At 42.1% G+C, this 14,798-nt stretch overlaps 1 protein-coding gene across 1 annotated transcript in view; it reads left to right on the forward strand.

Annotated features, from left to right (window-relative positions):
• The window catches only part of KIF24 (kinesin family member 24), a 61,162-nt gene extending 54,505 nt beyond the window's left edge, over positions 1-6,657 (forward strand). The window contains exons 13-14 of the mRNA XM_027839144.1: positions 3,068-3,161; positions 5,595-6,657. Coding sequence (XP_027694945.1) covers positions 3,068-3,161; positions 5,595-5,735 — 235 coding nt within the window. The 3' untranslated portion in view covers positions 5,736-6,657. The remainder of the gene's footprint in view (positions 1-3,067; positions 3,162-5,594) is intronic.
• The last annotated feature ends 8,141 nt before the right edge of the window (positions 6,658-14,798 follow it).

Consider the following 14,798-nt stretch of genomic DNA (forward strand, 5'->3'; position numbering starts at 1 on the left):
ACGGAATCCATTCTTTATCTTTTCCCCAAAGGTCTCTTCTCCTCCCAACTTTTACTTTTGAGAGTGCTGTGGTACTCCCAGTCACCCAAACTCACAAACTTGGTGTCATCCTCTACTCACTTGCTCCCACTCCTCATATCACACCAGTCATTTTCTTGTCATTTCTACCTTCACGACATCTCTGACATGGGTTCCCTTTTTTCCACACACACAGCCCCCTTTTTCCTGCAGACCCTCATCTCACCTAACTACTGCAATAGCCTTTTAATTAGTATCCCTACCTTAAGTTTCTCCCAGTCCAGTCTGTTCTCCACTCAACTGCCAAAGTGATTTTCCTAAGGTGCAGATCTGACCATGTCACCTCCCTAATTCAGTCAGCTGGAGTGGCTCCCTCTTTAGAAGGTCCTTTGGCATTTAAAGCCCTTCACAGTTTGACTCCGTCCACCTTTGTTCTTACTTTCCTCAGTGCACTCCAAGATCCAGCTTCACCCACCTGTCTCACAATTTCACATTTGCTTGTTTCTGTGCCTTTGCATTTGCTGCTTCTCACACATAGAATGCTCTCCTCACATTCCCCTCCTACTTCACTGGGCTTCCTTTAAGATTCAGCTAAAGTTTCATCCTCAGTAGGAGGCCTTTCTCAATCCCCGTTGCTGTTAGTATCTGTCCTCTAAGGATACCTTCAGTTTCCTCCTTATATTTTTTTATGTAAATAGTTATTTTCATATTGTCTCCTTCATTAGAATATGAGCTCCTTGAGAGCAGGGACCAGTTTTGCCTTTCTTTATATCTCCAGCAGTTTTCACAGTGTCTGACACATAAGTAAGTGCTTAATAAATGCCTATTGACATAAGAATATACTGTATAAGGAGGGCCTACATTGAGGAGTGGAACTGTAGCCTTAGACTGAGATGAGTAGAGAGGGAAAGTGGGTATCTGTTCCTATAACCAAATCCATTCACTTATGTGACTTGAGAAGTATTGGATGTGGGGCAAAAAGAGGCTGATTCAGTCACACAAACCCATATTGCAGAATATGTATTGTGTTACTCAGGAGTACAGGATGCTTTCAGAGACACTTGACAAAACTAGAGATGGTTTGCCTGTCACTCTGGGATCTTTACAGTAGTACATATTGAACCCTTCACTGTAACCAGAGAAACAGGAGCCAAAGCAAAGCCAACCAGTACAGTAACCTCATCTGACAATTCCCATGTGCACAATTCTCAGCTCTCTTGTGAGGAAGATAGGTTTCCTTGTCAGTTCTCTAGGACTGAGTTGTTCATTTTTAAATAATTTTATTTTTTTTAAATAACAAGCATTCATTTTATCTCTTTTTTTTTTATCAACCCCTCCCAGTGGGAGAAAAATGAAACCGGAACCCTTGTAGCAAGGGTTCTCAGTCAAGCAAAACAAATTCCCACATTAGCCATGTCCAAGAATGTAAGTTTCATTCAACGTCTTGGGTAAATCACCTTTCTGTCAGGAGGTAGGCAGCATGTTTCATCAAAGAACTCACAATCTAATGGGAGAGACAACATGCAGCCAATTACGTACATGCAAGATCCATAGAAAGGAACTGAAAGGCAATGTCAGAGGGAAGACACTAGCAGCACATCATGGTGAGGAAAGGCCTCTTGCAGAGGGGAAGAGAGAGAACACCACACTTCCTATACATGCTCCCGTGTTTCTCTGATTTCCTCATAGGATGTTCCTATTGTGTCTAGCTGTACCGTAATGTCCCATCATATCCATGTGCCAGCTTGTCTGGCCATTCCTTAAACAATGAGGTTCACCACAGGAATTTGCAATATAAGGTAATTGCAATCCTGAGGCAATGGCACAAAGGAAGTTGGTCATTCCCACTTGGTGGGGAGGGCAGGGAATGAGATAAGGAAGTTTAGGCACTGGGGTTATTTTTCTGTACAAGGTGCCCTTCCAGGGAAGGAAAGGAATGAGATTAGTCAACAGGGGAAAATGAAAAGCAAAAGATATGACTCGAGAATAGTAAAAAGAAAAGAGAAACATTCACTAAGAGACTGTTTCTATGTCCTGTCATGGCAGTAAGAACTATTTTCCATTAACCAGAAGGCTGAGTATTCAGCCCTTGAAACCTGGAGCAGGAGGGTAGCTTTCTCCTGAACCAGTCAAGTCCAGTGGAACCTGTTGGCTCCATAGGCATGTATGAATCATTAGAGGTTCTGTCAGGCCCCCTCCCTAATGCAAGTGGGAAGACCTAAGAGCTACAGGAAATGTATGATCTGATGGTTTAGGGTATAAGAATGAGATTATAAATATAAAATATTGTACATGCCTTAAAAGTACTGTTTATAAATTCAAGCTGTTAATACTTAATAAAACCAGTTAAATGCCATATGAAATGTTGAGTTTGGAGCAGTAGGCAGCCTAGAGACTTGACAACTGGCCGGTAGACTATTTTTTTCTTGCCCCTGTTTGCTTTCTTTGTAAGAACAGTCTCCAGAATAAGGCCGGCACTTGTAGGTAGCCAAGAATGTGATATATATAGCAGCATTTACCATCAGCTTTAACAGTGGGAGAAAAGCACTAGGTTGCCCTAAACTCGATCTTGTTTGGAGACCAATTTATATTTCTTTCCTCTGGTAAGAGAGCAAAATATTGGTTTCCAGGCTGATGGCAACTCCCGAGATTTGCAGCCTCACCAGATTTGATGATAAGTTGCACCAATATTCATTGGGCTCACTGAGTGAAAAATTATGGTCTGAGGGAAAATTTATTGTGCCTAAGTCTGTAATGCAAAAACTACCATGGCTTATTTTAGGGGCCTTGCCCTCAGGGAGCTTATGGGCTAGCTGGGAAAACAAACATTTAAATTAGCACTGCAGTACAAAGTGCAATGCAGGTATAAAATGAGTGGTCCAGATACTATGTTTCTGCCTTCCCTCACCCAGTCCCTCCAAAACTAGTCTGGCTAAAGAGATACCATCCAAGAAAACTGTCAGAGAAACCTGGAGTGGGGGATTTGGGAGTGCAAACAAAGCTTCCTTCTCCTGAAAGGGTTAAGACAAGAGTCCTTGTGTTTCCCCAGGCAGGTTGTCATTCAAGCCCACCAGGAACAGCTGGACAAAATGGCTGAATTGGATTTCAAGGAGGAGAGTTTGATTGATCAAATGACAGCAGCTGTACGTATACCATGCCTTTGAAGGACCTCTGAAATTTGGACCCATTAGCTTCAAGATGAAATTAGCATGAATTAGTCTCCCAATTATGCCTTCATTCTCTGCAGGAGAATAATCATTGGCTATCAGCCAATGAGGAAGTCTCAGTACTGTACTAGCCTTCAGACTTTTGAAGTTTGTAGGCTTGGCCTGAAGCTGAGGCTTCTGACATTCTCTTTAACCATTTATCAAGGACAAATGCTTTGGTCGTTAGACAGCCTTGGTGTCAGGAGGGACTCAGTGTCTTGCCTGCCCCAGAGCAGCCTCAGGTCTCCTGCATGAGGCCAAGGGATGACTTTTGGCAGCTTGGTGACACCAGGGTTGAAGTCAGGTAGACCTGGATTCAAATCCAATCTCAATATTTAGTAGCTGTGTGACCCTGGGCAAGTCACTAGAACAACCTCTATCTTCCTCAGTCTCCTCAGCTATAAAATGGAGATAATGATAGCACTTCCCTCCCAGGGTGGTTGTGAGGATTAAATGAAATAAATTATAAAGCACTTAGCACAGTCCCTGATATATAGGCTCTATATAAATGCTGCCTATCATTATTATTATTTCTCATTGTTATTATTGTAGATCTGGCTTAGTTCCAGGACTAATACAAGCTTGTTTGTTTTAGGTGGAACAGGGTCAAACCAAACCCCCCAGCTAGCTTGATGGGATGATTTTACTCCATAAGGATTCCCCGATCTCTATTCTTTTCCCTTTAGGACCAAGCTGGGGTTGGAGAGAAAGGAATAAAATGTCCTAAGGATTATGGAGGGGTCAGAAATGACCCCTGCTTAGCCAGCTCAGCTCCTTCCCTGACATCCACTGAAAGTTCTTAATAATGTGTTGTGAGCCTCACATGGCAACTAGCCATCTTACTACTTTGTCCTGCGCTGTCTCCTTTCCCTGTAAGAGTCCTCTAATGGAAGAAGCATTGAATTTAGAATCAAGAGAATTTTAGCTCTGTCCCTTACTTGCTAAGTAACCTAGGCAGGTCACCTCACCTGTGTCAACCTTTTTCCTCATCTGTAAAATGGGATTAATAATACTTAAGTGACTTAACTGGGTTATTGTGAAAAAAAGTGCTTTATAATCCTGAAATGCACACATACATATACATTTACATACACACACACACATACATATATCTGCGTGTATATATTATTGTTATGAACTCTTTGGCACAGAAATGTAAGGTGAACTCATCCTCTGTGTTTGTTAGTTTAAACATGTCCCTGAGACAAATTCTTGTTACTCCTATTAAGAAAAGATCATACCTCTCTAGCAGTTTGCTTACCTCTTGAGGTGATTGAAAAAAGACAAGGTGGATTAGAATGTTCCTGCATAGGAGCACACTCGAGGTGCAGTGCTGATACCATCCTCCACTCCCTAGCTGCTGCACTCACTGTTAGTCTCCTTTCCCACAGTGGGCCCAGCATTTCAGTGAATGCTTGCCTTCCTTACCAGCGATTGCAGGGGCTAAGCAAACATTTGCAAGAGGTTGGCTGCTGGAGAAGAGAGAGGAATGAAAATAGCTAAAAGTAGAAAAGAACCCATGTCTAATACCATGTTTTCCTTGTTGCTAAGATAAAATATCCGTATATTTCAACTCCTATGGAACTAAGTCTCAGCTGAGGCCACCAATCCACATGTAGATCAGTTCACTTCATTCCTGTATTTATGAGCTACTCTGTGGCCAGGGCTAGACTGTGGAATAGTATGGGAGAAAATTTGTTTTCCCAGTCTGGTTGAAGAAACAAGACACATTTCATAGAAGTAGCTAAATAACAATATAAGGCAGTATTTGATTAAACACCAGTAAATGTTACCACTATATACAATTGGGAACAGAGAATAATAGGGTGAGATGACTGAGGGCTTCAGCAGTTGAGAAAAATATCATGATTGTTACAGTTTCAGTCAGGGAACTAGATCCTAAAGGCATGAACAGAATTTGAATATAGAGAAAGAGGGAAAGCTTGAGTTGCCAGGTTGCAAATGAGCTCTCCATGTTTGCATCACAATGAGACTAACCAGAACCAGGCATAAGGTTGGGGGTTAAATGTGGATGATAATTGAGACAGCTCTATAGCACTGTACAGTTTGCTGAGAACTAAATGTGTATATTTGTGTGTGTGTGTGTGTGTGTGTTATATGTAAAACCTCCTTTGATCTTCACAATAGCCCTTTGAGCTGGGTAATTCAAATGTTATCACCATTTTACAGATACAGAAACTGAGGCTCACAGAAGGTATCCCAGGACGAGAAATGGAAGAGTTGTTCTCTAGTTCAGGTCTTCTTCCAAATCCAGAGCTCTTTTCATGACACTACAGAGTCTTTAACAGATGAGTTCAAAACACCTGTTTCTCACATTTTTCAATGGACCATCCTTGTTTCCTCCCCTAGGATTTTGAAGACTTTGTGACCCAGCTAGATGAAATCATGGTCCTGAAATCCAAGTGCATCCAGAGCCTCCGAGGCCAACTACAGCTCTACCTTGCCTGCTGCAGGTCTGAAGCTTCCCTAGAGAGAATGTCAGCCTCTTAGATTGGAGAGTCCTTTGGACAGGTGGAGAGGGCTTTGGGGTGGGGAAGGAATACCCCTGCATGCCCTGACTATGCCAACAACTTATTTTTATTCTGGTTCCTTTATGACTAGTGCACAACTGAGTTAAGGGAAGGCAGGGTAGAAGATACCTGTGCAGCAGAGATGTCAACTATGTAGAGTAGCACCATGCATCTCTGGCATATGAATCCTCACCGCCAGTGCTCCTAGCCTTCATGTGGACTATGCCATGTGACAGTGATCCTTAAGATAATGTGGCAGCTTTTTTGTAGAGCACAAAATGTCTGTTACTGAGTGAACAGTCCCACCAAAGATCAGGAAGATACTCGAGGAGATGCTGGAAGGCTGCTGCATGTGAGTGAGCAGGATGGCCTGAAGAGGGAGAGTAACTTTGTTATGTAAGGCCATTCTGGGGGCGGCGCTGCTAGAAGTGGTTTGGCCAGCTGCACAGTTCTTTTAGGAGAACAGAATTGGTTCCAGTATCTCTGATAATCAGCAAAAGTGTAAGTGTTGGGCAGGAGGAATTGCCTAGAATGTTTTCTAGGAAGTTTGGACTCTGAATGTTAAGGAGTGGAGGAGGGGTTACACCATTAGTTCACAGCCCCTTTACTCCTTGGAGGTTTTGACAAAATTGAAGAGTTACCAGTTCAGGTCCAGACCCCTCCTATATCCCAGGCTTTGGAGACTAAGATTGGGTTGAGTTTTTACATTGCCTATTTTAAAAAAAAAAAATTAGTAAGATTATACTAATTTTGACATGTATTTAATTTAATTAATTAATAAAAGAGGTCTGATTTCTACACCTTGTAAACCAACCCATCCTTTGTTCTTAAATGGAAGGCTATTTGTGATCTTGTGCTTTTTTAGCAAGAGTGTGCTTGAGATGTTTTGTGCTATGACTTGCCTTGACCATCCTCATCTGGAGGGTTATGTCTGATGAACAAAGTATTGGTATGTGGTGTTCATTTGTGTCTGGAGTTTGCTTTCTTTCCAGCTCGAAGTAGTGATCACTCTGTGTGCAAGTGGACTTGGTAACAATGTACCCAGTGTTGCCGAACATCATTATAGCATACCTCTTTTTGGTCCTTCCAAAAGTCCTATGAATCAGGTAGGGCAAAGATGGTTGTCTCCATTTTATAGGTTGATAAACTGGTGGTTAGGTAAAGAGACATGTCCGTGGTCATACAAAGCGTTAGTGAACTGAGACCAGAAACCAGATCTCTTGCCTTCCACATCCCACATTCCCAGGCCGTGTTAGTCCTACGTCTGGGAACAAAATTAGCAGTGACAGTGCTACCCCTCAGGACCATAATACTGTACTGTGCTCATCCTCACCTTGAAACACTTCCTTAACTTATGCAAATCATGGCAAGTTCGAAGTAGTCCTACCCTTGTGTAAGGTGTAATGGAAATTCCTTTGCTAATTATACAAGCCAGGGCTTATGTCTTTAAGCCTAAAGTGGCTCTGCACCTGACGTGAAGGCCAGAATAATTACAAGACAGAAATATTGACTTGCATAAGTACAGCTTCTTACTTTGTCAGATTGTTAGAAGATAGCAGCTATCAAGTGAATAAGCCATTAGAGAATATTGACATGGATAATTTTCTCTGTTGCTATTATGGTGGACACTGTGTAACTAATGCCCGTAATTATGGTCTTGGCTTGTGGCCCAAGCAGCTCACCTCTGCAAGGTACTCCTGGGGTTTGTGGTAAAAATGACTGTTTCTAGCTATTAGCACTATATAATTTTGCTGGGTCCTCAGTTCACTCCAATATCTCGCTTGGTCCAAGTAAGGTGAGCCAGATTTGGGTTCCTCTGTCACTATTAGACCCTATAATGACATTCTATAGCCCATACAGACAGCATCTCACCTGTCCTTCCTGCTTCAGTTCAGTGCTGCCTCCCCATGCCCTCACTAGGTGTATTTTCTGGTCTGTTTAAGGAGATATATCTTAGACTGTTGAAGGTAAAAGGGGTATTAGATACCATCTTGTCCAAATGTCTCATTTTACAGATAAGGAAGCACCTAACAGCTAGTTAGTGTCAGAGTCAGTTCGAACTCCAGTCTCCTAACCTGGTACACTTACCTGTACTTACTTACTGCCTCTGGGTAGCCAGAGTAAGTCACTCATCAAATTGGAAGGGCTTCAGCTACATTCAATTCAGTAAACCTTTATTAAGTGCCTAGTATGTACATAGCATTGGAGATACAAAGACAAAACTGGAACCACCTCTGCCCATGAGGAGCTTACAGTCTGCATAGGGATGAGGGGATAAATATATCCTATACACAAATAAATATGAGGAATGTACAAAGTTATATAAAATAATTTCAGGAAGGAAAGATTGTTACCAACTTTGCGATATCAGGAAAGGCCTGATGCAGGTGATACCTGAGCTGTGCTTTGAAGAAAGCCAGGGGTTCTAGGAGGCAGACAGGGAGGGAGAGGGAGGCTTTCTTGAATATGAGACCATTTCCACAAGAGTGTGGAGGCTGTCCAGGGAAAAGCAAGAGAATGAGCTAGTTTGAAACAGAGGGTATAAAAGGGCATAATGTGATTGTAGAGGACTCTAAATGCCACGCTGGACCAGAGAACCCAGAGGCAGAATGGACTTTGAAGTTCTAGTTCAACCCCTTCATTTTATATATAAGGAACCTGAGACCAGATATATTAATTTGCCCAACATTAAGTGACAGACCCAGCAGTTAACCTCCAGTGCAGTGACTCCGAATCCAGTGTGCTTGACACACAGCCTCCCCAAGTTTGTGTATTTTCTTTTTTTTAAATGCTGGTATTCCCAATCTCACCCAGGCTGGAAGTGCAGGGACCACTTACAGGCCTTGATCTCACTGCTTGTTGGCCCAGGAGCTTTGACATGTTCCTTTTCCTGCCTGGCCTGATTACCCCTACTCAGGCACCCTTTGGTGCACCTTTCCTGGTGGTGTCCTTGCTCCCAAGGTCTCACCGTTTTGATGATGGACTTAGTGTGAACAACTAGTTGGCTTAGCCCACTGCAGCTCAGACCTCCCAAGCTCAAAGCCCCCAGTAAGAGGGGTTACCCCATTAGACCCTTTCCTTTCTCAGAAGTTTTGGGGAATATGAAGAGTTGTCAGCTCAGGCCCAGACCCCTTGTGATCTTGAGGAACTGGAATTACAAGTGTGGCCCACCACAGGAGGGATCTACTCTTGATTTTTGAATAGATAAGTTACACAGTCAGATGTTTTAGGAATGTTAGTTTGGTAGCTGTATGCAGGATAGAATGGAGATGAAGAGAGGCTGAAGGCAGGAAGGGCAATTAGGAGATATTGTAATAGTTCAGGCAAGAGATGAGGATGACCAGTAAAGGCTGGAGATGGTGTGAGAGATACTGTTTTGGGAGAATTGACAAGTATTGGCAACTAGATATGAGGATATCTAGCCCTCATATCTCTCCTGACTTCCTGTACCAAATAATCCACTATCGGTTTGCTAACTATCCCCACCTGGATATCCCACCAGTACCTAAAGCATCATACCCAAAGTGCAGTTCATTTCCCCCCGAAAACTCATACCTCCTCCAAACGTACCTTTTCTACTGAGGACCACCATTCTTCCAGTCTCCCAGTTTCACAACCTTAAAGTCATTCTTGACCCTGCCCTCTCAGTGAACTTCCTCCCCTCCTCCCCCCATCCGCTGTAAAGTCTTGTTGATCCTACCTTCACTGCACCCCTCACGTCTCTTTCTCAACACTCCCACTCTGTGGTAGACCTCCTTTGTCTAAGACAAAATTTCTAGAGAAAGAAGGGCATAGCCATGGGGAGTGCCCACTCAGTAACTGGGGGAAATGATGTAGGCAAGGAGCCTTGAAAGGTCAAAAAGTTAAGGAAAGCAAAGAAAAAAGCAGTGTCAAGGAAGCTTGAAGCAAGAGAGTGTCCTACCAAGTGTCAAAAACTGTAGAGGTCAAGTAGAATGAGAGCTGGGGGGGGGGCCCATGGGACGGGATGGGACCAAAAACCATTGACTTTAACACAGATCATTAGTAACCTTGGCCATACAGCTTCATGGTAAGGTCAAGGAATGACTAAGAGGTGAAGAAACCAAAGCAACTACTGTAAATGGCTTTTCCTAGGAGTTTGGCTTTGAAAGGGAGAATTACAGCATGATAGTTTGAGGGGTTAACAGTGAACGTTTTCTTCAACAATGAGGGAGACCTGAGCATGTTTGCATGAAGCAGAAAAGGAGTCTGTGGATAAGCAAAGTGGAGATGAGGAAAAGAGACAGTGACAGAGGACAAGCTTCTGTAGGAAATAAGGCGATGGATCCAAAAGCTCAAGGAGAGGGGTCAGCCTTGGCAAGGCTACGTCTTCATCAAAGACTGGAGCAAAGGAGAATGAGGGATGAGTCTGGATTTTGAGTTGTGCAATGGGACGAAAAAGGGAGCTTATGAAGACCTCTGTTCTCAGGAAAGCTGGTGATGTCTTCTGACAGTGAAGGAAGTAAGGAGGCAGTGTAGAAGTCTAAGGACAGGTTTTGAATAGCCCCTATGCAAAGTGATAATGAATGAAAAAGTATAAAACTATACACAAAAGTTTAAAAGAATGTATATAGTATAAATGCAAGTGAGTGTGCATTTGAAATTTGTTAAAAATAAGTTGGTAGTGAACCCCAGTCAGCATGGCCACACTATTTGTAGGCCCATTCAGCAGCACAAATAGGAAAAGGCAGAGATGGTGAGAGTAACACAGTTGGGGTTTAACGTGGAATGGTTGGTGATGGGAAAGGAGGACAGCGGATTCAAGGAAGCTGTTAATATATAGCTGAACTGATCAACAATAGAGAAGAGGGAAAGAAGTGAGGCCAAAACAAGAGAGATGGACCAGAACAACTCTACAGCTTTCTTCTAAACACAAAAAGTGAGCTCCTTGACAGTAAGGATTGTCTGTTCTGTTTGGATCCCCAGCACTTGGCACAGCATTTTGTACATAGCAGGCACTTTAAAAATGTTTCATTCATTCATTCATGGTAATTTAGTTAAATGTTCAAGTGCCTGCTATTTGTAAGGCACTGTTTTAGGGTCTAGGGAATATAGTCCTTGCCTTCAAGGAGTTTACTGGGAGCATATAATACATACATAGTTAAATATAGTACAAAGAAAACTGAAAGAAAGCATGAATAACCGGGGAAAAGGAGTAATCAGGGAGAGACAGCTTCACCTATTACCTGAACTGAAATTTGAAGGACAAGATTTCTGAGAGGTAAAGATAAGGGGGAAGAAACTGCACAGAAAACTGGTTTTGTTACTGCATTAAGACAAGAATTGAAATATAGAGTTTACACAGAACAGCTAGTGATCTAATTTGATTGAAACAGAGTTCATGGAGAGTAGTATGAGCATCAATGGTCATAACTGAATGTGAATGGGATAAACTCACCCATAAAATAGGAGGGTAGCACAATGGATTAGACACCTGAATCCAACAATAGGTTGTTTACAGGCAACACATTTGAAACATCACAGAAGTAAAATGAGGGAATGGGACAGAATCTATTATTATATTTCAATCATGATCTCAGAAAAAGGAACCGCAAAAGTAAGACCTAATTAAGAGATAAAAATGGAAATTACATTTTGCTGAAAAGTACCAAGGACAATGAAAGTAGTATGAAATAAAGCTGGGAAAGTAAGTATAAGTCAGATTATGGAGAACATAAAGTGCAATGCTAAGGAGTTTGCATTCTATCCTGCCACCAATAGGTTTTTTGTGTTCGTCTTAGGAAGATAATTTTGTTGTTTGGAGGGCAGATTGGAAAGATGAGCCTAGAGAATGGAAGTAGGGCATCCAATTAAAAGGTTATTATAGTCCAGATCAATATTCTCTTAAATGCCAAGTCGAAATGGTCTTCCATTCTAATCCCTTCTCTTGTTCACTTCATATTTGTATAACTGCTCCTTCTAAGTCTCTGATGGTTCCTCATCTACATCAATCCTCCTAGCAGTGAGTGTTTCCAAAGTTCTGTCTTTGGAACCTCATTCTTCTCCCTCAATACTCTCTCTTGATGACCTCACCAACCCCAACTAACATCTCTGTGCAGATGACTCCTAATTCTACATATCCAGCCCCTATCTCCCACGCTTTGGTCCTAGATCAACAATTGTTGGATATCAAACTCAATGTTCTAGAAAACCCTAAAATTTAAACTTATTACTAAACTCATTACCTATTGAAAGCATCACCATCTTTCCAATACCTCAGGCTTGTAATTTGCATTTATTCTGTCACTTCACATATCCAATCAATTGCCAGCTGTCTCTTCCCCATGCCATAGCTGCGACCTTAGTTTAGGCCCTTATCACCTACCTTTTACTGAAATTGCAACAACCTCCTAATTGATCTCCCTGATTTCGCTCTCCCAACTCTGACCCATTCTGCATACTGCTCCCAAACTAATTTTTCTGAAATGGGTCCAAATATGACCATGTGACTCCCCTAGTCAAACAACTCCAGTGACATCCTATTGCTGTTCTAGGATAAAATAGGTTTGTTTAGCTCTTAAAGCCCTTTATAATCTTTGTTGTTGTTCAGTCATTTCAGTCATGTCTGACTCTTCCTGACCCCATTTGGGGTTTTCTTGGCAAAGATACTAAGAGTGGTTTGCATTTCTTTCTCCACTTCATTTTACAGATGAAGAAACTGAGGCAAACAAAGGTTAAGTGACTTGTTCAGGGTCACACAGCTAGGAAATGCCTAAGGCTGGGTTTGAACTCGGGTCTTCCTGACTATGGGCCCAGCACTCTATCCACTGTACCACCTAGCTGACCTTTACAGCTTCGCCCCAACCCTATCTCTCTATTCTCATTGGACATTACTCCTCCCTCACTCTATCATGCAGCTAACCTGCTTTCTTTCTCTTCCTTACAATACATGTCTTTGCAGTGACTGTCCTTCATTCCTGAAATGCACTGTCTCCTTGACCTCTAAGAATTCCTCCTCCTTTTAGATGAAACTTGGGCATGTTCTTCTCTTGAAACCTTTCCTAGACTCCCCAGCTGCTAGTGATCTACCCTTGAAACTATTTTGTATTCATCTACTTCGTAGATATATTGGCTTTAAAATTATGATGTATTTGATGTGTACTTGTTTCCTGCATTAGGATTTAAGTTCACTGTCAGTACGACTATTTCATTCTTTGCCTGATGCAGTGCCTGAGACAGTAGGCACTTAATACTTATTAAGGTACAGTGGTGGGCTGCAGGAGCGGAGGTAGATTTGTAAAGTTAAAGGTAGAAGCAACAAGATTTTGTAACTGATTGGATGTGGATGGGATAGCCCTTGAGAGGAAGAATAAAAGAGGACAGAGGAGTCTGGGGAAGGATGACTGGTTGTTTTGCATTTGAGATGCTCAAAGGACATTCTCAGGAAAGAACATACAATAGGCAAATAAGGAGTGAGGTTAGAGCTATGTTGTGGAGTCATCTGCATAGATTATGCTGAATCCCTAGAACCTGTAATGAAAGGAAACCCAAAACCCAAGTCAGATTCATAGAATGTTTTAGCTGGAAAGACTCTCAGAGAGTCTTGGACACACAACTTAGAAACAACCAATTGCTAATTTGAGGCTTGTCATTTTCATTGCCCTAATGCCCACCTCCTCCCTCAAAAACAGTTGAAATGGCCTTCTAAAGATCTTCTGTGAACTTATGTAGCTAGATGGAAGGATGATTCAGCAGAGGAAATGGAGTGGACAGAAAGGAACAGGAGGCCTATATCAGAGAAACAAGTATCAAGGCTAAGAGATCAGTCACCTTCATCAAAGCTGCAGGGGAGGTTAAGGACTGAGGAAAATAAATTATGTTTTGCAGTTAAAAGGCATTGGTAATGTTGGAGAGATCATATTTGGTAATAGAAGGCAGACAATTAAGCAGTTGGGCTGTGAGGCATTTAGGTTATAACTCTATATTGGGGTATGTATATGTGTGTGTGAGATAGCCTATCCACCCTTCTTGCCACAGTAGCTGAGGTTTTCCCAATTAAAAAGCTCCTAAAAGCATCTTCTGTTCCCCTTCTCCCTAAAGCAAAGGTTCTTAACCTAGGGTCCATGAACTATTTTTGTAAATAACTATATTCAGTATAATTAGTTGCCTTTTTTAAATTGTGCATTTTATTTTATGCATTTAAAAAGTTTTTCAGAGAAGGGAGCCCCTCAGCAGACTGCTAAAGGGGTCATGACACAAGAAAGGTTAACTCCTTTCCTAAAGACTAGTTTAAGGGGGCAGTTAGGTGGTACAGTGGATAGAGGACCAGCCCTAGAGTCAGGAGGACCTGAGTTCAAATCCAGTCTCAGACCAGAGACTTGACACTTACTAGCTGTGTGACCCTGGGCAAGTCACTTAACCCCAAATGCCTTAAAAAAAAACAAAAAACAACTAGATGAAGGACAAAATCCTTTCATTATCACTTTACTTTCAGGACACCAGCTGAAATTCTGCCTAAGTCCATAGCCATGGAAATTTAGTCAATAGTTGCCATGTGAATAATGCCTACTTCCATTTACCTGCAAAGAAAAAGGAGGAAAAAGCCACCCTCTCCTTCTATGCCAGATTGAGGTAAAGCTTGGAGCTTTTTGGGGGGGGAGGGGGGGTTAGAGGGTGTTTTTCTTTATGCAGAGTTCTAAGGCCACTTGCTGCAAAATAGCTACTCTCCATGTGATACAAACTCCAGAGGGCAGCACCAGCTAGGCAGGTAGTCGTTTGCTTTGTTCTCTTCAAGGCTGCCAAAATTACCCAAGAAAATGTCAGTGAGCTGGGTAGGACTGGGAGTCTCTGGGGGGTAAAGACATAATCACACTTTCACCTCTACAGTCAAGAATGAACAGCTACAGAGATGCTAAACCCTAGCTAGTTAAAATAGAAAAAGCACACATAAATGTTGGGGGTGGGGGGATGGTGCACAGCAGAAGTTGAACAGAATCAAGGAACAACACAGTTCTTCCCATCAGACCTACAGGTAAAAAAGCCCTCCCGCCAGCCTAAGTAAATTCAATTCAATCAAAAAAAAAAA

The sequence above is a fragment of the Vombatus ursinus genome, unplaced genomic scaffold, assembly GCF_900497805.2.
Source record: "Vombatus ursinus unplaced genomic scaffold, bare-nosed wombat genome assembly UNPS02014832.1, whole genome shotgun sequence".
NCBI classification, from domain to species: Eukaryota; Metazoa; Chordata; class Mammalia; order Diprotodontia; family Vombatidae; genus Vombatus; species Vombatus ursinus.